The sequence below is a fragment of the Sebastes umbrosus genome, chromosome 15 (genome assembly GCF_015220745.1).
Source record: "Sebastes umbrosus isolate fSebUmb1 chromosome 15, fSebUmb1.pri, whole genome shotgun sequence".
Classification (NCBI taxonomy): Eukaryota; Metazoa; Chordata; class Actinopteri; order Perciformes; family Sebastidae; genus Sebastes; species Sebastes umbrosus.
This window is the reverse complement of record NC_051283.1, coordinates 28,134,386-28,162,097: the sequence shown is the minus strand read 5'-3', so window position 1 is coordinate 28,162,097 and position 27,712 is coordinate 28,134,386. Positions and strand designations below refer to the sequence as shown.

At 37.6% G+C, this 27,712-nt stretch overlaps 1 protein-coding gene, 1 long non-coding RNA gene and 8 gene segments (V, D, J or C); 3 read left to right on the top strand and 7 right to left on the bottom strand.

The window, feature by feature from the left end:
- Positions 1-27,712, bottom strand: part of LOC119503753 (zinc finger and SCAN domain-containing protein 2-like) — a 681,462-nt gene that overhangs the window by 15,921 nt on the left and 637,829 nt on the right.
- Positions 1-27,712, top strand: part of LOC119503877 — a 40,606-nt gene that overhangs the window by 2,279 nt on the left and 10,615 nt on the right. The gene's annotated exons all lie outside the window — the stretch shown is intronic.
- Positions 392-9,568, bottom strand: LOC119503837. The segment is given in 2 exon segments: positions 392-1,001; positions 9,447-9,568. Coding segments are annotated over 2 exon segments (396 nt in total).
- Positions 6,382-7,343, bottom strand: LOC119503843. The segment is given in 2 exon segments: positions 6,382-6,982; positions 7,198-7,343. Coding segments are annotated over 2 exon segments (369 nt in total).
- LOC119503853 lies at positions 9,929-11,797 on the top strand. The segment is given in 2 exon segments: positions 9,929-10,079; positions 11,300-11,797. A coding segment is annotated over 1 exon segment (255 nt).
- Positions 13,293-13,891, bottom strand: LOC119503848. The segment is given in 2 exon segments: positions 13,293-13,597; positions 13,813-13,891. Coding segments are annotated over 2 exon segments (357 nt in total).
- Positions 15,315-16,094, bottom strand: LOC119503839. The segment is given in 2 exon segments: positions 15,315-15,672; positions 15,780-16,094. Coding segments are annotated over 2 exon segments (390 nt in total).
- On the top strand, positions 19,623-25,767 carry LOC119503859. The segment is given in 2 exon segments: positions 19,623-19,684; positions 25,431-25,767. A coding segment is annotated over 1 exon segment (255 nt).
- On the bottom strand, positions 21,145-21,882 carry LOC119503845. The segment is given in 2 exon segments: positions 21,145-21,615; positions 21,831-21,882. Coding segments are annotated over 2 exon segments (360 nt in total).
- On the bottom strand, positions 23,266-23,923 carry LOC119503838. The segment is given in 2 exon segments: positions 23,266-23,683; positions 23,781-23,923. Coding segments are annotated over 2 exon segments (393 nt in total).

The window sequence follows — 27,712 nt, the reverse complement described above, 5'->3', positions numbered from 1 at the left end:
AGCTTTTAAAACACTTCTTATAGATCTCAGGTTTTTTCGGCAGCTGATGAAAAACCTAAAAAGTATGTCATTATGCAGATGATACAATTGTCTACTGTACAGCTGCTTCTTTGACTGATACTGTTGGATCTTTAAGAAACATTCAGGTTACTTAATACTAAGTGGAATTGAAATACTTTTTTTAGTTCCTGCTGTCAGTTTGTAACCATAAATACTGAGGTGATGGAACATATTTTGTAGAAATGCCGCTCTAAACTTTCAGCCAAAGAAGAAAGCGAACAATTATTTATTATGGTGATGTTTCATCCCTCTTCTGATAAATAAATATGTGTTCTTGCAGATTGTCATATTCATTTGGACAAATTTTGTTTAGAGCTAGCAGTTTGTCTTACACCCACAGATAAGGGCTAACAGTGTGCAGGTGTCACCTTTGGAGAAAGAATTGCTGTGTGTGTCCTAAACTGGAAATATATTTTTAGAAAGATGATAACAGGATTTCTCATTAGTCAATGCTTATGTTAGTGTTTGTTGAACTTTAAAAGAATTATTGGTCTGTATGTGTGTGTTCAGTGAAGTGTATCAGTCTCTGCAGCAGCTTCCAGCTGTAGTTCAGTTTCAGTTCAGTCTGACTGAGGGAGGTTTTTGTACGACGCTTTTTCACTGTGTGAACACATACTGACTGTTGATTTCATGGTAACTCTGACAGTAGTAAACTGCTGCATCTTCAGCCTGGACTCCACTGATGGTCAGAGTGAAGTCACTCCCTGATCCACTGCCTGTAAAACGATCTGGAGTCCCTGATGCTTGTTCATCAGCCCCGTAAATGAGAAGTTTAGGAGCTTCACCATTTTTCTGTTGGTACCAGGCTAAAGGGGATAAAGACAGCGCATCAGTAAGCGCATCACCAACATCCTGACTGGTCCTACAGCTGATGGAGACGGAGCGTCCCAGAGTAGAGCTCACTGCTCCAGGCTGAGTCACTGTGACCTGTCCTCTGGACTCTGAGGACACAGAGACAAAAACATAAAGCAGCGTCATGGTTTTGTCGTCTTCATTTCAGAGGGACGGATGTTCATAGAGGAGAGGAGTTTGATTCTCTGGACTTTACCTGTGAAGCAGCAGCAGAGGAGAGTCCAAATGAGGACGGATATCAACGTCATGTTTTTGATGAGGAGGATTTCTGTGGCTTCTGTTGTGATGAAGGACAACTGTCAGTCATCCAGTGTTCAACTCTCAGGACTATAAAGTCTCCCAGAGCACTGGAGCATGGTGCTGCTGATGCAAAGTGGCTCTCTATGGAAATGCTCTGACTGACTATTGATCAAAAACGTGTCAGTGCTAATAAATTGGAATAATATCTATCAATAAAGTTATATCTACAAATGTCTAATATAAATATACGACCGTCAATTTTATGATACCACACATTTAAAAACATAAATGATATATAATGATACATTTTTTGGAATTTGTGGAACTCTCTTGTAGTGAGTTTCCACATTAACCAGCTGTGTTTTACAGAGACGGACTTTAATGAGTGTTTTTTTATTAGGGTTAAACTAAAACATTATATTCAGCATCTTTAACGAAGAAAACGTTGTGCGTCATATGTAACAACTTATTTACAACCTTGATTACTGTAAAAATGCTTTATTACTCAAAAGTGGTGAAAACTGTCTCACTGACTAAAATTATAAAGGAGTTCCAGTCAAGTTCAGGATACTTTAGGTGACATTGATTTTAACTTACAATAAACTAAATTCAGGTTATTATCCAGCACATGCTGCCCAATCATCATAATATAAAATACTTCCAGTGTTGATGGGAAAATATTTCTGAAAAACAGTTGGTTTACATTTTCATTTTAAAAGAACCTTGTGTTAGCTGCCTTCCTTCCAGTGATTGATTATGATGATGTGTTATTCATGCCTCAGCTGCTGCAGATTAATTACTGTCTCATACTGTCATATATACTTGTGTTTATATTCATCATTATGGGTAAAGTCAACAGATGTGTGGTGAGAGTCTGCAGAAAGCAGGGACGATACAGTAAAGGTTTGAGTGACAAAGTGATTTTCTGTTTCTACAGATATTGACTGTATTGATTATTAGGAGGAAGAACAGCTGTTAGTGTTGTCAGCTGGAGAAATAGTTTAAATAAAAATGGGCTGATATTATGAAGAGTTTTGTTAATGTGATTGGTTTTCTTCTAGTAGTTCAATGTCTGTGAATATATATGATATAAAAAGTGTGTGTACGTACAGTGTATGTGTGTGTTCACTGAAGTGTATCAGTCTCTGCAGCAGCTTCCAGCTGCACTTCAGTTTCAGTTCAGTTTGACTGAGGGAGGTTTTTGTACGACGCTTTTTCACTGTGTGAACACAGCTTGACTGTTAATTTCATGGAGACTCTGACAGTAATAAACTGCTGCATCTTCAGCCTGGACTCCACTGATGGTCAGAGTGAAGTCAGTCCCTGATCCACTGCCTGTAAAACGATCTGGAGTCCCTGATGCTCTACTATTAGCCCAGTAAATGAGCAGTTTAGGAGCTTCTCTTTCTTTCTGCTGGTACCAGGCTAATATGTAGTCAGAACCATCATAGTATACAGCAGGATTAACCCTACAACTGATCGAAACAGAGCGTCCCAGAGCAGAGCTCACTGCTCCAGACTGAGTCACTGTGACCTGTCCTCTGGACTCTGAGGACACAGAGACAAAAACATAAAGCAGTGTCAAGGTTTTATCGGCTTCATTTCAGAGGGACGGATGTTCATAGAGGAGAGGAGTTTGATTCTCTGGATTTTACCTGTGAAGCAGCAGCAGAGGAGAGTCCAGATGAGGACGGAGATCAACGTCATGTTTTTGATGAGGAAGATTTCTGTGTCTTCGGTTGTGATGAAGGACAGCTGTCAGTCATCCAGTGTTCAACTCTCAGGACTATAAAGTCTCCCAGAGCACTGGAGCATGGTGCTGCTGATGCAAAGTGGCTCTCTATGGAAATGCTCTGCCTGACTCCAACAGGGACTTGGATTACTCTGATGATGCTGTTTATCAATGGATCAATCAGTTTACCACAGTATTGATTAATAATATGTTATGGCTTCTTTTTCTTGTAGGTTTTGTTTTGATGACTGCAGAAATATTTTCTTTCAGAACGTCTTCTGTCTGGTTTCATTTAATGTTAGAGGGATCAATTTAAGATTCAGACAAATTTAACAATATATCTGTAAAAATGTGATTAATTCTGAACAATTGTGGCACAATATGATTAATAAAATGTGATTTAAAAAAAACAAAAACAGGAACTGTTCATGTTGAGTTTGTTGTGTTCAAAGTCAGAGAGCCGTGTCTCTCTACAGTGAGAGGTTTTTGTACGACGACTCAATCAGTTTGTATCACTGTGGTACACGTTCGGTGGAGGAACCAGACTGGATGTTGGAAGTAAGTCTAATGTTTATTATTTCAGGAGCAATTTGTCTTTGTTTTATTTTATATTTAAACAGTCTAAAAAAAAATATTTGCCTTTACACTTTCATGGATGACTTTTTCAACCTATTTTGCGCGTAGAGACAAAGTTCACTTCAGCAACAGAAATTCAAACACTTATTGTTTCAGAAGTAAGACATTAAACTAGAGGATAAATCATTACTTCCAACTTTAATGTTAAAGTTGCATCTTGAGGGCTTGTAGGTTTAGTTCAGTCAGACAAAGTCAGAGAGCCGTGTCTCTCTACAGTGAGAGGTTTTTGTACGGCGGCTCAATGACTTTGTATCACTGTGGTTGACTTTTGGTGGAGGAACCAGACTGGATGTTGGAAGTAAGTTTCTGCACAAAAATAGTAAATACAATTTTGTAAAATTATGTTTTAAATTCTATTTTTGAATGTTTTGGGCAGATAAATATATTTTTTATATTCACAACAATGTTAGTATTCATGTTTTTATCTCTCCTCGTTTATCGTGGAGACTAACTCAGAGCAACTACCGAACATTTCTTGACACATTCCTGTCATACTGAAATTTGAATGACTTGACGATAATCATAAAAGTTGAATTCTACATTACACATGTTTGCTAAGGTTAGTTTTTAATATTCCACCACAATGATAACTGTTGTTATGATGAATTCAAATTTACTTAATTCAATTAAAATTGAAAGATTGAAGATAAATTTCGGCATTTGAAAATTTATAAATTCTGTAATGTTTTTATTGTTTCATATTGTGGCAAATTTTCTTTGAAATCTTTTATTAGTTTGCTAAATGCAGAATGAAATCCTCCTGAAGACGAATTTATTTCAACAACTTATTATCTGTATTTGCTTATGTTTCCACTACATTCTTTACGGTCATGTGTAATTAAGACTTTGGATGATTTCGATGAGAAAGTAAAAAAATTTGTCCAAATTGTAATATTTTATTTGCAGTGCAGTTTGATGTATTTCAGGTGATATGAGGACTCTTTCTGTGCTGATATGCATGAGAGGTTTCTTAAAGGGAAGTGAAACAATGTGTGAGGGAGTGACTGGTGGAGCAGAAAAAACATCTGACAGAAACTCCTTAAAGGAGAAAATCATCTCTCACACAGTAAAGGTGTCCAAGTGTCTGGTGTTTGATTGACAGCTGTGTGGTCCCTGTCCTCTAAGCTGATTTGTGTCTTCTAGGTGATGCCCGTCCCACCCTGACGGTGCTGCCCCCCTCCAGAGTAGAGCTGGAGAAGGGGAAGGCTACTCTCATGTGCCTGGCCGACAAGGGCTACCCCTCCGACTGGAGTCTGGCCTGGAAGGTGGACGGCAGCAGCATCAGCAGCAGCAGCAGCTTGGAGGAGAGCAAGAGCCCCGGGGTGCTGGAGAAGGATGGCAGCTACAGCTGGAGCAGCACCCTGAGGCTCACTGCAGACCAGTGGAGCAAGGTGGGCTCTGTGACCTGTGAGGCCACCCAGGGCTCCCAGACTCTGGTCTCAGAGACAGTGAGGAGAGACCAGTGTTCCCAGTCCTGACCTGACTCACTGGGATTCTGCTACTGGTTTCACTCTGCTACTGCTCTCACTCTGCACTCTGTAACCATCTCTGTCTTTTATTGGACATGTTTCAATAACAATATTTACCAGCTTGTTGCAGTGGGTCAATATTATTTCACTGTTTCCAGATAATAAAGACGTGTTCATCAAATCAGCTGTTTTCATGTTTGTTATTATCAAAGTGTCTGAGTGATTTTCTCTTAATAGTAACAGTAACTGTGTTAAATACTGAGGGAAATGTTGTAATTTCTCCATGATGACTGTAGAAAGACAGTTTAAGAGTACATGATAGAGGTCTATATATGCTGTATATTCAAAGAGTTTATGAACTCAGCCAGAACTCCTGATTATTGAATGATTAATACAACTAATGATGGTAGTAGTATTTATTGTTTCTTTTTAATTATTGCAATTTTACAGCACAAATATAAAACAGTAGATATAATATGACTCCTTAGCCCATCCTCCCTCACACATGTACCCACAAAACAACAGAAAAATATAAAATAATAAATAAAATACAAATGCACAAATAAATAAACTAAATGGAAAAACACTAAATAAATAGATAGTCATTGTACTAGTAAAACTCATGGTAAATACTGTCAGCAAAATAATAATATAACCTGCTACAGTTTGAACCTATAAGTGTTGATTGCTGATGCCTGTAGCACATACAGCTCTGGGGGTAACATAGTTAAGTTTGATGGTAGTAGTATAAGTTCATAATTCATTGTCTCAATAGATATTAATACCTTCATGACTGTTGAACTGTTTCTGCTATATTCATTACACATTTATTTTTAATAATTAATATTTGGAACCAAACTCATGGTAGGAACATTTCAATGATAATTCATCCAATCATGTCTTAGTACTGAAGTGTTTAAATGGTAAGGATTATAATATTATAATTATTTTAGGTGTATCTAAAGAAAATGCATTATTATTTGAATAAAATTACAAAAGTCTGAAAATGATGCTGTAAATCTGAAATAAAAGCAGTATATCATCACTGTAAAGAGAAATAAGATGAGTGTGATCCGCAATTCGAACCTATTGTATTGTTACTATTTACATACTGCTTCTACTGAAGAGCCACAGAGATAAATAAAAGAGATGATAAGAGGAAATAATTATTATGCTACTTATTTATATGCTCCAGGAATCTTTTTTAATTTCAGTCATAAAATATATTTGTTCACCGGAATACAAAACACAAAAAAATGGCTAAAATATTTTATACACGTCAATTCATGATGATATGACTTTTTATTTTAGTATGTTTGAGTTTCTCAGAACAATGGTAAGATAAGAAATAATTAAATAAATAATATTAATAGTTTTAATATTCATGTGTTATCATAATGTATTGATTAAAGGTAAAGAATTATAATAACTTAATTATTAACAACTAAAGACTTGAAATCATATTTAAACAGAGGTTAGCTTTGATGTGAAGCAGAATGTTTGAAATTAAAAGTATAACAATAGTTATAAACATTATATTTTTAGTGTTAAAATGTTAATGTATAATCATTAAATATTTAATTTCTTAGTAAAACCTGTGTTGTTTCAGTTTGAGTGCAGCTGTTGAGTCAGATCAGTTCCTCTTCAGCTGAGGGAGGTTTTTGTACGACGTTGTATCACTGTGTGAACGGTCTGGTGCCACCCTTCTGACAGTAGTAAACTCCTGCATCTTCAGTCTGAACTCCTCTGATGGTCAGAGTGTAGTCAGTGTAGTCGGATCCAGATCCACTTCCACTAAAACGATCTGAAACTCCAGACTGACGGTTTGTAGCGTAATAAATCAGGAGTTTAGGAGCTTCTCCAGGTTTCTGAAGGTACCAGTGAAGCCAGCTACTAACATCTGAACTGGTTTTACATCTGATGGAGACAGTCTGTCCTGGATCAACAGACTGAGATCCAGGAGACTGAGTCAGGATGGTTTCTCCTGATGAACCTGAAAACATGAAAAAGAGCAGAAGGGTTATTGAGACAAATCCAGCTTGGAGAAAGATGATCAACATCCCAACAGAAGAGTCTGGTTTCTTTAACATGGAGAATAGATGGAAGAAGGTAAACGCTGCTTGTCTTAGTGTTTCTCCATCATAGCAGAACATCATTGTGGTGAACCTGGTTGCATCCTGAAGCAAAGTTTTCAGAAGAGAGTCTCACCCTGAACAAGGAGCCCCAGGGTGGCCAGCAGTAGAATCAGTGGCATCATCATTGTGTCTCTGAAAGGCCTGGACAGCCACTGATCAACACTGGCCTCTTAACGGCTGGGAGCAGAGAGGCAGGACACACATATGCAAACACACAGAGTCAGTGAACTGTAGCTGTCCTCAACACATCATGCTGTTTCCTCCTCACTGCTGGGACAGATCACTGTTTAAATCATCCTCATGGAGATTCACACAATTTCTGAATCTGAACTTCTCATTACGCTCCCTCTGCTTCTGGATTAGACTTCATTATCTCCAGAATAACTGCAACACAAACCAGAATGTGATCTAAAACAACATTTGTTTTTGTTCTTGGTCAGCAAGTCGGTTCTTCTTTGCCAGTAAATCACAGACTAGAAGTGTTCTTTTTATGTAGTTAGTGAAAACTTCATCACTGCAGCATCTTTATTACAACATATGAACTCCAAATCTCTTTAAGTGTCCTGCTGATGTTGGTGCTTCTGGTTCTGTTTCTCCTTAATTGACACTTAATCTACTGATAGTAAAATCTTTGTGTGTTCCTGATTTTAGTACAAATACTGTCGCTCAGGCTCAGAAGGAATGTCCTTTCCTGGATGTTTTAAAATGTACAATATGTTCACTGTGATTTGAGCGAGTATAATCCTTTGAGAAAAATCCCCTTTGTGTCCAAAACCCTGGAATCACTGGTTCATGCCCTGACAGACTTTATTAAAGACAGTGTTGTACTGAGCTCAGCCTAGTCTGGGTTAACAAGAGGTTGTAGGAAATGCCTGCTGCTACAGTATGTATGTGTACATTAACTAAATCTTTCAGATTCAAAAAGCTTTTAACACTTCTTATAGATCTCAGGTTGTTTCTGCTGCTGATGAAAAACCTAAAAAGTTCGTCATTATGCCAACGATACAGTTGTCTACTGTACAGCTGCTTCTTTGACTGATACTGTTGGATCTTTAAGAAACATTCAGGTTACTTAAAACTAAGTGGAATTGACATATTTGTTTGAGTTCATGGTGTCAGATTGTAACCGTAAATACTGAGATGATGGAAAATATTTTGTACAAATATTGCTCTAAACTTTCAGCCAAAAAAGAAAAAGCGAACAATGATTTATTATGTTGATGTATCATCACTCTTCTGGTGAGTAAATATGTTTTCTCACAGATTGTCATATAAATGTGGACAGCTTTTGTTTAGAGCTAGCAGTTTGTGTTACACCCACAGATAAGGGCTAACAGTGTGCAGGTGTCACCATTGGAGAAAGAATTGCTGTTTGTGTCCTAAACTAGAAATATAATTTTTAGAAAGATGATAACACAGGATTTTTTATTCGTCAATGTTTATGTTACTGTTTTTTGAACTTTAAAAGAATTATTGGTGTGTGTGTGTGTGTATTTTTTCTACCGTATGTAAATGTTGTCTCACTGATAGTTTAATGAAAATGGACTCCTCATGTTTCTATCTTTGAGTCTTGGGAATGTCAATAGAAAGGGGATGAGAGTCTGCAGGCAGCTGGATTGACAAAGAACTGGAGTGAAGTACTGACAAGGTGTCGTTATGTTTCTGTTATTTGTTTGGTGGAAGAACCGCACCTTGTATATTCAGCTGGAAATATGGTGTTAAAAACATTTTTGATAAATTAAGACATGTTAAATCATGTCTGATTCAAGTGTACAGCATTAATGTATTCAGTGAAGTGTATCAGTCTCTGCAGCAGTTTCCAGCTGCACTTCAGTTTCAGTTCAGTCTGACTGAGGGAGGTTTTTGTACGACGCTTTTTCACTGTGTGAACACAGCTTGACTGTTGATTTCAGTGATAACTCTGACAGTAGTAAACTGCTGCATCTACAGCCTGGACTCCACTGATGGTCAGAGTGAAGTCAGTCCCTGATCCACTGCCTGTAAAACGATTTGTAGTCCCTGATGCTCTACGATTAACCCAGTAAATGAGCAGTTTAGGAGCTTCTCCTTCTTTCTGCTGGTACCAGGCTAATACTGTAGTCAGAACCATCATAGTATACCTGCATGACTGTACCCTACAACTGATGGAGACAGGAGCGTCCCAGAGCAGAGATCACTGCTCCAGGCTGAGTCACTGTGACCTGTCCTCTGGACTCTGAGGACACAGAGACAAAAACATAAAGCAGCGTCACGGTTTTGTCGGCTTCATTTCAGAGGGATGGATGTTCATAGAGGAGAGGAGTTTGATTCTCTGGACTTTACCTGTGAAGCAGCAGCAGAGGAGAGTCCAGATGAGGACGGAGATCAACGTCATGTTTTTGATGAGGAGGATTTCTGTGTCTTCTGTTGTGATGAAGGACAGCTGTCAGTCATCCAGTGTTCAACTCTCAGGACTATAAAGTCTCCCAGAGCACTGGAGCATGGCGCTGCTGATGCAAAGTGGCTCTCTATGGAAATGCTCTGACTGACTCCAACAGGGACTTGGATTACTCTGATGATGCTGTTTATCAATAGATCAATCAGTTTACTACAGTATTGATTAATAATGTGTTATGGCTTCTTTTTCTTGTAGGTTTTGGTTTGATGACTGCAGAAATATTTTCTTTCAGAACGTCTTCTGTCTAGTTTTATTTAATGTTAGAGGGATCAATTTAAGATTCAGACAAATTGAACAATATATCTATAAAAATGTGATTAATTCTGAACAATTGTGGCTCAATATGATTAATATAATGTGATTATTTAAAAAAAAACAGGAACTGTTCATGTTGAGTTTGTTGTGTTCAAAGTCAGAAAGCCGTGTCTCTCTACAGTGAGAGGTTTTTGTACGACGACTCCATCAGTTTGTATCACTGTGGTACACGTTCGGTGGAGGAACCAGACTGGATGTTGGAAGTAAGTCAAATGTTTATTTTTTCATGAGCAATTTCTCTTTGTTTTATTTTATAATTAAACAGTCTACAAAAAAATATTTGCCTTTACACTTTCATGGATGACTTTTTCAACCTATTTTACACTAAGAGACAAAGTTCTCTTCAGCAACAGAAATTCAAACACTTATTGTTACAGAAGTAAGACATTAAACTAGAGGATAAATCATTATTTCCAACTTTAATGTTAAAGTTGCATCTTGAGGGCTTGTAGGTTTAGTTCAGTCAGACAAAGTCAGAGAGCCGTGTCTCTCTACAGTGAGAGGTTTTTGTACGGCGGCTCAATGACTTTGTATCACTGTGGTGGACTTTTGGTGGAGGAACCAGACTGGATGTTGGAAGTAAGTTTCTGCACAAAAATAGTAAATACAATTTTGTAAAATAATGTTTTAAATTCTATTTTTGAATATTTTGGGCAGATAAATATATTTTTTATATTCACAACAATGTTAGTATTCATGTTTTATTTCTCCTCCTTTATCGTGGAGACTAACTCAGAGCAACTACCGAACATTTCTTGACACATTCCTGTCATACTGAAATTTGAATGACTTGACGATAATCATAAAAGTTCAATTCTACATTACACATGTTTGCTAAGGTTAGTTTTTAATATTCCACCACAATGATAACTGTTGTTATGATGAATTAAAATTGACTTAATTCAATTAAAATTGAAAGATTGAAGATAAATTTCGGCATTTGAAAATTTATAAATTCTGTAATGTTTTTATTGTGTCATATTGTGGCAAATATTCTTTGAAATCTTTTATTAGTTTGCTAAATGAAGAATGAAATCCTCCTGAAGACGAATTTATTTCAACAACTTATTATCTGTATTTGCTTATGTTTCCACTACATTCTTTACGGTCATGTGTAATTAAGACTTTGGATGATTTCGATGAGAAAGTAAAAAAATTTGTCCAAATTGTAATATTTTATTTGCAGTGCAGTTTGATGTATTTCAGGTGATATGAGGACTCTTTCTGTGCTGATATGCATGAGAGGTTTCTTAAAGGGAAGTGAAACAATGTGTGAGGGAGTAACTGGTGGAGCAGAAAAAACATCTGACAGAAACTCCTTAAAGGAGAAAATCATCTCTCACACAGTAAAGGTGTCCAAGTGTCTGGTGTTTGATTGACAGCTGTGTGGTCCCTGTCCTCTAAGCTGATTTGTGTCTCCTAGGTGATGCCCGTCCCACCCTGACGGTGCTGCCCCCCTCCAGAGAAGAGCTGCTGCAGGGGAAGGCCACGCTCATGTGCCTGGCCGACAAGGGCTACCCCTCCGACTGGAGTCTGGCCTGGAAGGTGGACGGCAGCAGCAGCAGCAGCTTGGAGGAGAGCAAGAGCCCCGGGGTGCTGGAGAAGGACGGCCGCTACAGCTGGAGCAGCACCCTGAGGCTCACTGCAGACCAGTGGAGCAAGGTGGGCTCTGTGACCTGTGAGGCCACCCAGGGCTCCCAGACTCTGGTCTCAGAGACAGTGAGGAGAGACCAGTGTTCCCAGTCCTGACCTGACTCACTGGGACTCTACTACTGGTTTCACTCTGCTACTGCTCTCACTCTGCACTCTGTAACCATCTCTGTCTTTTATTGGACATGTTTCAATAACAATATTTACCAGCTTGTTGCAGTGGTTCAATATTATTTCACTGTTTCCAGATAATAAAGACGTGTTCATCAAATCAGTTGTTTTCATGTTTGTTATTATCAAAGTGTCTGAGTGATTTTCTCTTAATAGTAACAGTAACTGTGTTAAATACTGAGGGAAATGTTGTAATTTCTCCATGATGACTGTAGAAAGACAGTTTAAGAGTACATGATAGAGGTCTATATATGCTGTATATTCAAAGAGTTTATGAACTCAGCCAGAACTCCTGATTATTGAATGATTAATACAACTAATGATGGTAGTAGTATTTCTTTTTTCTTTTTAATTATTGCAATTTTACAGCACAAATATAAAACAGTAGATATAATATTACCCAGTAGCCCATCCTCCCTCACACATGTACACACAAAACAACAGAAAAATATAAAATAATAAATAAAATACACATGCACAAATAAATAAACTAAATGGAAAAACACTAAATAAATAGATAGTCATTGTACTAGTAAAACTCATGATAAATACTGTCAGCAAAATAATAATATAACCTGCTACAGTTTGAACCTATAAGTGTTGATTGCTGATGCCTGTAGCACATACAGCTCTGGGGGTAACATAGTTAAGTTTGATGGTAGTAGTATAAGTTCATGATTCATTGTCTCAATAGATATTAATACCTTCATGACTGTTGAACTGTTTCTGCTATATTCATTACACATTTATTTTTAATAATTAATATTTGGAACCAAACTCATGGTAGGAACATTTCAATGATAATTCATCCAATCATGTCTTATTATTGAAGTGTGTTAATGGTAAGGATTATAATATTATAATTATTTTAGGTGTATCTAAAGAAAATGCATTACTATTTGAATAAAATTACAAAAGTCTGAAAATGATGCTGTAAATCTGAAATAAAAGCAGTATATCATCACTGTAAAGAGAAATAAGATGAGTGTGATCCGCAGTTCTAACCTATTATATTGTTACTATTTACATACTGCTTCTACTGAAGAGCCACAGAGATAAATAAAAGAGATGATAAGAGGAAATAATTATTATGCTACTTATTTATATGCTCCAGGAATCTTTTTTAATTTCAGTCATAAAATATATTTGTTCACTGGAATACAAAACACAAAAAAATGGCTAAAATATTTTATAGACGTCAATTCATGATGATATGACTTTTTATTTTAGTATGTTTGAGTTTCTCAGAAAAATGGTAAGATATGAAATAAATAAATAAATAATATTAATAGTTTTAGTATTCATGTGTTATCATACTGTATTGATTAAAGGTAAAGAATTATAATAACTTAATTATTAACAACTAAAGACTTGAAATCATATTTAAACAGAGGTTAGCTTTGATGTGAAGCAGAATGTTTGAAATTAAAAGTATAACAATAGTTATAAACATTATATTTTTAGTGTTAAAATGTTAATGTATAATCATTAAATATTTAATTTCTTAGTAAAACCTGTGTTGTTTCAGTTTGAGTGCAGCTGTTGAGTCAGATCAGTTCCTCTTCAGCTGAGGGAGGTTTTTGTACGACGTTGTATCACTGTGTGAACGAGCTGTAACCCTGCTGACAGTAGTAAACTCCTGAATCTTCAGCCTGAACTCCTCTGATGGTCAGAGTGAAATCAGTCCCAGATCGACTTCCACTAAAACGATCTGAAACTCCAGACTGACGGGTTGTAGCTGAATAAATCAGGAGTTTAGGAGCTTCTCCAGGTTTCTGAAGGTACCAGTGAAGCCAGCTACTAACACTTGTACTGGTTTCACATCTGATGGAGACAGTCTGTCCTGGATCAACAGACTGAGATCCAGGAGACTGAGTCAGAGTGATTTGTCCTGATGAACCTGAAAACATGAAAAAGAGCAGAAGGGTTATTGAGACGAATCCAGCTTGGAGAAAGATGATCAACATCCAAACAGAAGAGTCTGGTTTCTTTAACACGGAGAATAGATGGAAGAAGGTAAACGCTGCTTGTCTCGGTGTTTCTCCATCATAGCAGAACATCATTGTGGTGAACCTGGTTGCATCCTGAAGCAAAGTTTTCAGAAGAAAGTCTCACCCTGAACAAGGAGCCCCAGGGTGGCCAGCAGTAGAATCAGTGGCATCATCATTGTGTCTCTGAAAGGCCTGGACAGCCACTGATCAACACTGGCCTCTTAACGGCTGGGAGCAGAGAGGCAGGACACACATATGCAAACACACAGAGTCAGTGAACTGTAGCTGTCCTCAACACATCATGCTGTTTCCTCCTCACTGCTGGGACAGATCACTGTTTAAATCATCCTCATGGGGATTCACACAAACTCTGAATGTGAACTTCTCATTACGCTCCCTCTGTTTCTGGATTAGACTTCATTATCTCCAGAATAACTGCAACACAAACCAGAATGTGGTCTGAAACAATATTTGTTTTTGTTCTTGGTCAGCAAGTCATTTCTTCTTTGCCAGTAAATCACAGACTACAAATGTTCTTTTTAACGTGTTTAGTGAAAACTTCATCACTGCAGCATCTTTATTACAACATATGAACTCCAAATCTCTTTAAGTCTTCTTCTAATGTTGGTGCTTCAGGTTCTGTTTTTCCTTAAATAACCCTCAATCTACTGAGAGCAAGGAGTAAAATCTTTGTGTGTTCCCGGTTTTAGTACAAATACTGTCGCTCAGGCTTAGAAGGAATCTCCTTTCCTGGACTTTTTTAAAATGTACAATATGTTCACGTTGATTTAAGCGAGTATAATCCTTTAAGAAAAATCCCCCCTGTGTCCAAAAAACCCTGGAATCACTGGTTCATGCCCTGACAGACTTTATTAAAGTCAGTGTTGTACTGAGCTCAGCCTAGTCTGGGTTAACAACAGGTTGAAGTAAATACCTGCTGCTACAGTATGTATGTGAACATTAACTAAATCTTTCAAATTCAAAAAGCTTTTCAAACACTTCTTATAGATCTCAGGTTGTTTCTGCTGCTGATGAAAAACCTAAAAAGTATGTCATTATTCCAACGATACAGTTGTCTACTGTACAGCTGCTTCTTTGACTAATACTTTTTGATTTTTAAGAAACATTCAGGTTACTTAAAACTAAGTGGAATTGAAATATTTTTTTACTTAGCACTGTCAGATTGTAACCATAAATACTGAGGTGATGGAACATATTTTCTATAAATGTTGCTCTAAACTTTCCGCCAAATAAAAACAGCGAACAATGATTTATTATGTTGATGTTTCATCCCTCTTCTGGTAAGTAAATATGTTTTCTCACAGATTGTCATATACATGTGGACAGCTTTTGTTTAGAGCTAGCAGTTTGTCTTACACCCACAGATAAGGGCTAACAGTGTGCAGGTGTCGCCTTTGGAGAAAGAATTGCTGTTTGTGTCCTAAACTAGAAATATATTTTTAGAAAGATGATAACACAGGATTTGTCATTAGTCAATGCTTATGTTAGTGCTTGTTGAATTTTAAAATAATTATTGGTGTGTATGTGTGTATGTTCAGTGAAGTGTATCAGTTTCTGCAGCATCTTCCAGCTGCAATTCAGTTTCAGTTCAGTCTGACTGAGGGAGGTTTTTGTACGACGCTTTTTCACTGTGTGAACACATCCTGACTGTTGATTTCATGGTAACTCTGACAGTAGTAAACTGCTGCATCTTCAGCCTGGACTCCACTGATGGTCAGAGTGAAGTCAGAGTTTGATCCACTGCCTGAAAAACGATCTGGAGCCCCTGATGCTCGTTCATCAGCCCTGGAAATGAGCAGTTTAGGAGCTTCACCGTCTCTCTTTTGGTACCAGTGCAAATAGTGTTTACCACTGGGAGATCCTACATAAACTTTTGGGCTGACCCTACAGCTGATGGAGACGGAGCGTCCCAGAGCAGAGCTCACTGCTCCAGGCTGAGTCACTGTGACCTGTCCTCTGGACTCTGAGGACACAGAGACAAAAACATAAAGCAGCGTCACGGTTTTGTCGGCTTCATTTCAGAGGGACGGATGTTCATAGAGGAGAGGAGATTGATTCTCTGGACTTTACCTGTGAAGCAGCAGCAGAGGAGAGTCCAGATGAGGATGGAGATCAACGTCATGTTTTTGATGAGGAGGATTTCTGTGTCTTCTGTTGTGATGAAGGACAGCTGTCAGTCATCCAGTGTTCAACTCTCAGGACTATAAAGTCTCCCAGAGCACTGGAGCATGGTGCTGCTGATGCAAAGTGGTTCTCTATGGAAATGCTCTGACTGACTATTGATCAAAAACGTGTCAGTGCTAATAAATTGGCATGTTTTCCTTCAATTCATTCATCAATTAAAACACGATGATTCATTTTGGAAATGTGTAGAACTGTTGTAGTGAGTTTCCATATTAACAAGCTGTGTTTCACAAATAGAGACTGGTTTTAATAAGTGTTAATCTTAAAGTTAGGTAGCCTACTTTACAACTCCTCTCATAGTAAATAATGTGCTTCAGATTCACAAAGAAATATCTGCATTTTTACATATTATATATCACATTAGGGTTAAATACTTAACGCTTACAACATCTTGACTGGTATGGTAAACTTTGTGCTGTTATATGTGATGACTTTTCTATAATTTCAATTACTGTGAAGAATCTTTATCAGAGAAAAACTATTCTAATCTATCTGATAGATCTCAGAGTGTTTCTGTTGAGGGTTCTCCTTTATATAGAATATACAGTTTTGTCTTCTGAAGCTGCCTCTTTAACCAACTCTCCTATTTTCTCCTGGATTATAGTGGCAGCTTTAAACATGTGATTAAAGTCCTGTGATTGTTTAAAGCCTCTGAACACCCACACAGGTATTTTCAGTTCTTCTGGCTGATCAGACCTCTGCTCAGGTTGAAGGGAGGTGGAGCTGTGATGAGAATTTATCAGGTCACAAATCTTCATCTGCCAATAAAAATGATACATGGGGGCAATTTGTTCCTAACAGGTGCAACAAATTTAACAGGAGACTCAGGAGGATATCAATCAATGAGTCTATACACGCCCACACTGTCCTGAGAAGAGGTCTAATAGGACAGGTTAACTGAAAACATCTTTCTTATAATAAAACAAAGGATATGATATTTTACAGCACATGCTCCAAGATATTAAATATTTCCTGTGTTGATTTTAACCCATGAAGTAAATATTCTCACCTTCCTCCCAGTAATGATTATAGTGGCGTCTAATGAATGCGTCTTTTTTCTACAGTATGTAAATGTTGTCTCACAGAAAGTTTTATGAATGTGGACTCCTCATGTTTCTATCTTTGAGTCTGGGGAATGTCAATAGATGAGTGATGAGAGTCTGCAGGCAGCAGGATTATAAAGAACTGGAGTGAAGTACTGACAAGGTGTCGTTATGTTTCTGTTATTTGTTTGGTGGAAGAACCGCACCTTGTATACTCAGCTGGAAATATGGTGTTAAAAACATTTTTGATAAATTGAGACATATTAAATCATGTCTGATTCATGTGTACAGCATTAATGTATTCAGTGAAGTGTATCAGTCTCTGCAGCAGCTTCCAGCTGCAGTTCAGTTTCAGTTCAGTCTGACTGAGGTAGGTTTTTGTACGACGCTTTTTCACTGTGTGAACACAGCTTGACTGTTGATAGCGTGATGACTCTGACAGTAGTAAACTGCTGCATCTTCAGCCTGGACTCCACTGATGGTCAGAGTGAAGTCAACTCCATTTCCTGCTCCACTTCCACTGAATCTGGAGGAGATTCCTGATAATCTGTCTGACGTTCTGTGGATGAGAAGTTTAGGAGCTTCTCCAGTTTTCTGATGGTACCAGGCCAGGTAGTATTGTGAACCAGAGTACTGAGTAGCTTGTGTACTGGCCTTACAGTCAAAAGACACAGTTTGACCCAGCTGCACTGATTTAGCAGCTGACTGAGTCAAGACAACGTTTTGTCCAACAGACCCTGAGGAGAGAGAAGAAACACTGGACATGAGATGGTGAGCTGAAACTCAGCTACACTCCAGATGATTCTCACATGACAGAGAAATGATTTTCCTCACCCTGAGTGAAGCAGAGGAGAGTCCAGATGAGGACGGAGATCAACGTCATGTTTTTGATGAGGAGGATTTCTGTGTCTTCTGTTGTGATGAAGGACAGCTGTCAGTCATCCAGTGTTCAACTCTCAGGACTATAAAGTCTCCCAGAGCACTGGAGCATGGTGCTGCTGATGCAAAGTGGCTCTCTATGGAAATGCTCTGACTGACTCCAACAGCGACTTGGATTACTCTGATGATGATGCTTATCAATGGATCAATCAGTTTACCACAGTATTGATTAATAATGTGTTATGGCTTCTTTTTCTTGTAGGTTTTGTTTTGATGACTGCAGAAATATTTTCTTTCAGAACGTCTTCTGTCTGGTTTCATTTAATGTTAGAGGGATCAATTTAAGTTTCAGACAAATTTAACAATATATCTATAAAAATGTGATTAATTCTGAACAATTGTGGCTCAATATGATTAATAAAATAAAATAATAAAAAAAAAAAAACAGGAACTGTTCATGTTGAGTTTGTTGTGTTCAAAGTCAGAGAGCCGTGTCTCTCTACAGTGAGAGGTTTTTGTACGACGACTCCATCAGTTTGTATCACTGTGGTTGACTTTCGGTGGAGGAACCAGACTGGATGTTGGAAGTAAGTCAAATGTTTATTATTTCATGAGCAATTTCTCTTTGTTTTATTTTATATTTAAACCGTCTCGAAAAAAATATTTGCCTTAACACTTTCATGGATGACGTTTTTGACCTATTTTGCGCTAAGAGACAAAGCTCACTTCAGCAACAGAAATTCAAACACTTATTGTTACAGAAGTAAGACATAAAACTAGAGGATAAATCATTATTTATAACTTTGATGTTAAAGTTGCATTTTGAGGGCTTGTAGGTTTAGTTCAGTCAGACAAAGTCAGAGAGCCGTGTCTCTCTACGGTGAGAGGTTTTTGTACGGCGGCTCAATGACTTTGTATCACTGTGGTGGACTTTTGGTGGAGGAACCAGACTGGATGTTGGAAGTAAGTTTCTGCACAAAAATAGTAAATACAATTTTGTAAAATAATGTTTTAAATTCTATTTTTGAATATTTTGGACAGATAAATATATTTTTTATATTCACAACAATGTTAGTATTCATGTTTTATTTCTCCTCCTTTATCGTGGAGACTAACTCAGAGCAACTACCGAACATTTCTTGACACATTCCTGTCATACTGAAATTTAAATGACTTGGCGATAATCATAAAAGTTGAATTCTACTTTACACATGTTTGCTAAGGTTAGTTTTTAATATTCAACCAAAATGATAACTGTTGTTATGATGAATTAAAATATACTTTATTCAATTAAAATTGAAAGATTGAAGATAAATTTCGGCATTTGAAAATTTATAAATTCTGTAATGTTTTTATTGTGTCATATTGTGGCAAATTTTCTTTGAAATCTTTTATTAGTTTGCTAAATGAAGAATGAAATCCTCCTGAAGACAAATTTATTTCAACAATTTATTATCTGTATTTGCTTATGTTTCCACTACATTCTTTACGGTCATGTGTAATTAAGGTTTTGGATGATTTTGATGAGAAAGTAAAAAAATTTGTCCAAATTGTAATATTTTATTTGCAGTGCAGTTTAATGTATTTCAGGTGATATGAGGACTCTTTCTGTGCTGATATGCATGAGAGGTTTCTTAAAGGGAAGTGAAACAATGTGTGAGTGAGTGACTGGTGGAGCAGAAAAAACATCTGACAGAAACTCCTTAAAGGAGAAAATCATCTCTCACACAGTAAAGGTGTCCAAGTGACTGGTGTTTGATTGACAGCTGTGTGGTCCCTGTCCTCTAAGCTGATTTGTGTCTCCTAGGTGATGCCCGTCCCACCCTGACGGTGCTGCCCCCCTCCAGAGAAGAGCTGCTGCAGGGGAAGGCCACGCTCATGTGCCTGGCCGACAAGGGCTACCCATCAGACTGGAGTCTGGCCTGGAAGGTGGACGGCAGCAGCAGCAGCAGCAGCAGCAGCTTGGAGGAGAGCAAGAGCCCCGGGGTGCTGGAGAAGGACGGCCGCTACAGCTGGAGCAGCACCCTGAGGCTCACTGCAGACCAGTGGAGCAAGGTGGGCTCTGTGACCTGTGAGGCCACCCAGGGCTCCCAGACTCTGGTCTCAGAGACAGTGAGGAGAGACCAGTGTTCCCAGTCCTGACCTGACTCACTGGGACTCTGCTACTGGTTTCACTCTGCTACTGCTCTCACTCTGCACTCTGTAACCATCTCTGTCTTTTATTGGACATGTTTCAATAACAATATTTACCAGCTTGTTGCAGTGGGTCAATATTATTTCACTGTTTCCAGATAATAAAGACGTGTTCATCAAATCAGTTGTTTTCATGTTTGTTATTATCAAAGTGTCTGAGTGATTTTCTCTTAATAGTAACAGTAACTGTGTTAAAAACTGAGGGAAATGTTGTAATTTCTCCATGATGACTGTAGAAAGACAGTTTAAGAGTACATGATAGAGGTCTATATATGCTGTATATTCAAAAAGTTCATGAACTCAGCCAGAACTCCTGATTATTGATTGATTGATACAACTAATGATGGTAGTAGTATTTATTGTTTCTTTTTAATTATTGCAATTTTACAGCACAAATATAAAACAGTAGATATAATATGACCCAGTAGCCCATCCTCCCTCACACATGTACCCACAAAACAACAGAAAAATATAAAATAATAAATAAAAAATACAGATGCACAAATAAATAAACTAAATGGAAAAACACTAAATAAATAGATAGTCATTGTACTATTAAAACTCATGGTAAATACTGTCAGTAAAATAGTAATATAACCTGCTACAGTTTGAACCTATAAGTGTTGATTGCTGATGCCTGTAGCACATACAGCTCTGGGGGTAACATAGTTAAGTTTGATGGTAGTAGTATAAGTTCATAATTTATTGTCTCAATAGATATTAATGACTTCATGGCTGTTAAACATTTTCTGCTATAATCATTACACATTTATTTTTAATAATTAACATTTGGAACCAAACTCATGGTAGGAACATTTCAATGATAATTCATCCAATCATGTCTTAGTACTGAAGTGTGTTAATGGTAAGGATTATAATATTATAATTATTTTAGGTGTATCTAAAGAAAATGCATTATTATTTGAATAAAATTACAAAAGTCTGAAAAATATGTTGTAAATCTGAAAAATGGTAAGATATCAAATAAATAAATAATATTAATAGTTTTAATGTTCATGTGTTATCATACTGTATTGATTAAAGGTAAAGAATTATAATAACTTAATTATTAAAAACTAAAGACATGAATTCATACTTAAACAGAGGTTAGATTTGACGTGTAAAAGAATTAAAAGTATAACATTACTTATAAACATTATATTTTTAGTGTTAAAATGTTAATATATAATCATTAAATATTGTTTTTCTTAGTAAAACCTGAGTTGTTTTAGTTTGAGTGCAGCTGTTGAGTCAGATCAGTTCCTCTTCAGCTGAGGGAGGTTTTTGTACGACGTTGTATCACTGTGTGAACGGGAAGCTGTTACTCTGCTGACAGTAGTAAACTCCTGCATCTTCAGTCTGAACTCCGCTGATGGTCAGAGTGAAATCAGTCCCAGATCCACTTCCACTAAAACGATCTGGAACTCCAGACTGACGGGTTGTAGCGTAATAAATCAGGAGTTTAGGAGCTTCTCCAGGTTTCTGAAGGTACCAGTGGAGGTAGCTACTAACACTTGTACTGGTTTTACATCTGATGGAGACAGTCTGTCCTGGATCAACAGACTGAGATCCAGGAGACTGAGTCAGGATGGTTTCTCCTGATGAACCTGAAAACATGAAAAAGAGCAGAAGGGTTATTGAGACAAATCCAGCTTGGAGAAAGATGATCAACATCCAAACAGAAGAGTCTGGTTTCTTTAACACGGAGAATAGATGGAAGAAGGTAAACGCTGCTTGTCTCGGTGTTTCTCCATCATAGCAGAACATCATTGTGGTGAACCTGGTTGCATCCTGAAGCAAAGTTTTCAGAAGAGAGTCTCACCCTGAACAAGGAGCCCCAGGGCGGCCAGCAGTAGAATCAGTGGCATCGTCATTGTGTCTCTGAAAGGCCTGGACAGCCACTGATCAACACTGGCCTCTTAACGTCTGGGAGCAGAGAGGCAGGACACATATGCAAACACACAGAGTCAGTGAACTGTAGCTGTCCTCAACATATCATGCTGTTTCCTCCTCACTGCTGGGACAGATCACTGTTTAAATCATCCTCATGGAGATTCATATAAACTCTGAATCTGAACTTCTCATTACGCTCCCTCTGCTTCTGGATTAGACTTCATTATCTCCAGAATAACTGCAATATAAACCAGAATGTGATCTGAAACAACATTTGTTTTTGTTCTTTGTCAGCAAGTCGGTTCTTCTTTGCCAGTAAATCACAGACTAGAAATGGTTTTTTTTAATGTGTTTAGTGAAAACTTCATCAATGCAGCATTTATGTTACAACATATGAACTCCAAATCTCTTTAAGTCTCCTGCTGATGTTGGTGTTTCAGGTTCTGTTTCTCCTTAAATGATTCTTAATCTACTGATTGTAGAATCTTTGTGTGATCCTGATTTTAGTAAAAATACTGTCCCTCAGGCTCAGAAGGAATCTCCTTTCATGAACTCTTTAACATTTACAATATGTTCACGTTGATTTAAGCGAGTATAATCCTTTAAGAAAACTCCCCTTTGTGTCCAAAACCCTGGAATCACTGGTTCATGCCCTGACAGACTTTATTAAAATCAGTGTTGTACTGAGCTCAGCCTAGTCTGGGTTAACAAGAGGTTGAAGTAAATACTTGCTGCTACAGTATGTATGTGTACATTAACTAAATCTGTCAGATTCAAAAAACTTTTTAAAACACTTCTTATAGATCTCAGGTTGTTTCTGCTGCTGATGAAAACCCTAAGAAGTCCGTCATCATGCCGACGATTCAGTTGTCTACTGTACAGCTGCTTCTTTGACTGATACTGTTGGATCTTTTAGAAACATTCAGGTTACTTAAAACTAAGTGGAATTGACATATTTTTTTAGTTCACGCTGTCAGATAGTAACTATAAATACTGAGGTGATGGAAAATGTTTTCTACAAACGTCACTCTAAACTTTCAGCCAAAAAATAAAAAGCGAACAATGATTTAATATGGTGATATTTCATCCCTCTTCTAGTGAGTAAATATGTTTTCTCATAGATTGTCACATACATGTGGACAGCTTTTGTTTAGAGCTAGCAGTTTGTCTTACATCCACGGATAAGGGCTAACAGTGTGCAGGTGTCACCTTTGGAGAAAGAATTGCTGTTTGTGTCCTAAACTGGAAATATATTTTTAGAAAGATGATAACAGGATTTTTCATTAGTCAATGCTTATGTTGCTGTTTGTTGAACTTTAAAATAATTATTGGTCTGTATGTGTGTGTTCAGTGAAGTGTATCAGTCTCTGCAGCAGCTTCCAGCTGCAGTTCAGTTTCCGTTCAGTCTGACTGAGGGAGGTTTTTGTACGACGCTTTTTCACTGTGTGAACACAGCTTGACTGTTGATATAGTGATAACTCTGACAGTAGTAAACTGCTGCATCTTCCGCCTGGACTCCACTGATGGTCAGAGTGAAGTCAACTCCATTTCCTGCTCCACTTCCACTGAATCTGGAGGAGATTCCTGATAATCTGCTTGATGTTCTGTAGATCAGAAGTTTAGGAGCTTCTCCAGTTTTCTGATGGTACCAGGCCAGGTAGTAATATGAACCAAAGTAGACAGTAGCTTGTGTACTGGCCTTACAGTCAATAGACACAGTTTGACCCAGCTGCACTGATTTAGCTGCTGACTGAGTCAAGACAACGTTTTGTCCAACAGACCCTGAGGAGAGAGAAGAAACACTGGACATGAGATGGTGAGCTGAAACTCAGCTACACTCCAGATGATTCTCACATGACAGAGAAATGATTTTCCTCACCCTGAGTGAAGCAGAGGAGAGTCCAGATGAGGACGGAGATCAACGTCATGTTTTTGATGAGGAGGATTTCTGTGTCTTCTGTTGTGATGAAGGACAGCTGTCAGTCATCCAGTGTTCAACTCTCAGGACTATAAAGTCTTCCAGAGCACTGGAGCATGGTGCTGCTGATGCAAAGTGGCTCTCTATGGAAATGCTCTGACTGACTCCAACAGGGACTTGGATTACTCTGATGATGCTGTTTATCAATGGATCAATCAGTTTACCACAGTATTGATTAATAATGTGTTATGGCTTATTTTTCTTTTAGGTGTTGGTTTGATGACTGCAGAAATATTTTCTTTCAGAACGTCTTCTGTCTGGTTTCATTAAATGTTAGAGGGATCAATTTAAGATTCAGACAAATTGAACAATATATCTGTAAAAATGTGATAAATTATAAACAATTGTGGCTCAATTTCATAAATGTAATATAATATAATTTATTTTTTAAAAACAGAAACTGTTCATGTTGAGTTTGTTGTGTTCAAAGTCAGAGAGCCGTGTCTCTCTACAGTGAGAGGTTTTTGTACGACGACTCCATCAGTTTGTATCACTGTGGTACACGTTCGGTGGAGGAACCAGACTGGATGTTAACTGTAAGTACCTTTGACTTCTGCACAAACTCAAATTCAACATTTATTCTGTTTTTAATTGAATAAAAACAAGCTTTACTTATTTTGGCTGATAGTTTAATTTTAATATCATTGTAGTGACCAATACTTCACTACAATACAGATAAAAGTCTGTCTGATGAAGGAACTCTTATGTTACACTAATAGTTTGTACATTCTTATTATTTCATTGCTGTTAAAACGTTCAGTTAATTATTGAAGATCATATTTTAAATCCTAATTTTATCCTCAAATAAAGTTCTGTCTTAAAACTGTGACTGAAAGAAAATATCCTGAATTGATTTAAATGTAATAATGATCAAATTTCAGCAAAGCAGTTTTTCAGTGAGAGTATAATCTGGAAACATTTCATGTTTTCCATCAATTTAATAACATGTTACATCTTCACTATAACAAATAAATATCATAACATCACTGCAGTTAGTTTAACCACGTGCTGTATTAGTAGAATATATTTTTATTTACTTGGAAAATCCTTTTTTATCATTTAAAATATTTGTCAGTAGTGACATCTGTCTGTTGACGTGGTTCAGTAGGAATGAAGAGAGCAAACACACATCGTCTCTGATGAGTTTTGATTTTGAGCTGAAAAATGTGGAAGATCAAATAAAAGTCTGACACTGCAGCTTCAATTCAAACATTTCATTCTTTATCACTGATGTATCAGTTTGTTGATTCAACTAAAGAAAGAGTTTCTCCGCTTGAACCTTTATCTTTGATACTGAAACCCATCTGTTGCCACGGTTCGCCAGTGATGCCTATCTGTCGCCATGGTTACTGAGCTCAGAGAGGGAAGTGAAACACTGCAGACCGGTTTCATCCGATCTGATGACCACCAACAGAACCAGCAGGGTAGAGTTAATTTTCTCTTTGTATGAACCGTCTTCATATTGTCTCTCCGTGTCCTCCTCCAGTGGGCCGAGTCGTCCCCACCCTGACGGTGCTGCCCCCCTCCAGAGAAGAGCTGGAGCAGGGGAAGGCCACGCTCATGTGCCTGGCCAACAAGGGCTACCCCTCCGACTGGAGTCTGGCCTGGAAGGTGGACGGCAGCAGCAGCAGCAGCTGGGAGGAGAGCAAGAGCCCCGGGGTGCTGGAGAAGGACGGCCACTACAGCTGGAGCAGCACCCTGAGGCTCCCTGCAGACCAGTGGAGCAAGGTGGGCTCTGTGACCTGTGAGGCCACCCAGGGCTCCCAGACTCCGCTCTCAGAGACAGTGAGGAGAGACCAGTGTTCCCAGTCCTGACCTGACTCACCGGGACTCTGCTACTGGTTTCACTCTGCTACTGCTCTCACTCTGCACTCTGTAACCATCTCTGTCTTTTCATGTTTCAATAACAATATTTACCAGCTTGTTGCAGCGGTTCAATATTATTTCACTGATCCAGATAATAAAGACGTGTTCATCAAATCAGTTGTTTTCATGTTTGTTATTATCAAAGTGTCTGAGTGATTTTCTCTTAATAGTAACAGTAACTGTGTTAAATACTGAGGGAAATGTTGTAATTTCTCCATGATGACTGTAGAAAGACAGTTTAAGAGTACATGATAGAGGTCTATATATGCTGTATATTCAAAGAGTTTATGAACTCAGGCAGAACTTCTGATTATTGATTGATTAATACAACTAGTGATGGTAGTAGTAATGTTTTGTTTTTTTAATTTCTTTTTAATAAGAGTTTGAAGGTTTCAGCACAAATATAAAACAGTTTATATAATATGACCCATTATTCCATCCTTCCTCCCCGTGCCCCACGCACCCACCCAAACTAACACATGGTACGCTCACAAATGTACCCACAAAACAAACAAAACAACATTAAAAAATACAAAATAAAGTAATATAATATAAAAAATAAAACATACACACAAACAAATAAATAAACTCAATGGAAAAACACAAAAAAACTTGCAATATTATTTGAATAAAACTACAAAACCTGAAAAATATGTTGTAAATCTGAAATAAAAAGCAGTTTATCTTCAGTGTTAAGAGAAATAAAATGAGTGTGATCTGCAATTCTAACCTATTATACTGTTACTATTTACATACTGCTTCCACTAAAGAACCACAGAGATAAATAAAAGAGATGACAAGAGGAAATAATTATTATGCTACTTATTTATATGCTCCATGAATCTTTTTTTAATTCAATCATAAAATATATTTGTTCACTGGAATACAAAACACACGAACTGGCTAAAATATATTATAGACATAAATTCATGATGATATGAGATTTTTTTTGAGTATGTTCGAGTTTCTCAGAAAAATGGTAAGATATAAAATAAATAAATAAATAATATTAATAGTTTTAATGTTCATATGTTATCATAATGTATTGATTAAAGGTAAAGAATTATAATAACTTAATTATTAACAACTAAAGACTTGAAATCATATTTAAACAGAGGTTAGCTTTGATGTGAAAAATAATTAAAAGTATAGCATTACTTATAAACATTATATTTTTAGTGTTAAAATGTTAATGTATAATCATTAAATATTCAATTTCTTAGTAAAACCTGTGTTGTTTTAGTTTGAGTGCAGCTGTTGAGTCAGATCAGTTCCTCTTCAGCTGAAGGAGGTTTTTGTACGACGTTGTATCACTGTGTGAACGGCCAGCTGTCACCCTGCTGACAGTAGTAAACTCCTGAATCTTCAGCCTGAACTCCTCTGATGCTCAGAGTGTAGTCAGTCCCAGATCCACTTCCACTAAAACGATCTGAAATTCCAGACTGACGGGTTGTAGCTATATAAATCAGGAGTTTAGGAGCTTCTCCAGGTTTCTGAAGGTACCAGTGAAGCCAGCTACTAACACTTGTACTGGTTTCACATCTGATGGAGACAGTCTGTCCTGGATCAACAGACTGAGATCCAGGAGACTGAGTCAGGATGGTTTGTCCTGATGAACCTGAAAACATGAAAAAGAGCAGAAGGGTTATTGAGACAAATCCAGCTTGGAGAAAGATGATCAACATCCAAACAGAAGAGTCTGGTTTCTTTAACATGGAGAATAGATGGAAGAAGGTAAACGCTGCTTGTCTCAGTGTTTCTCCATCAAAGCAGAACATCATTGTGGTGAACCTGGTTGCATCCTGAAGCAAAGTTTTCAGAAGAGAGTCTCACCCTGAACAAGGAGCCCCAGGGTGGCCAGCAGTAGAATCAGCGGCATCATCATTGTGTCTCTGAAAGGCCTGGACAGCCACTGATCAACACTGGCCTCTTAACGGCTGGGAGCAGAGAGGCAGGACACACATATG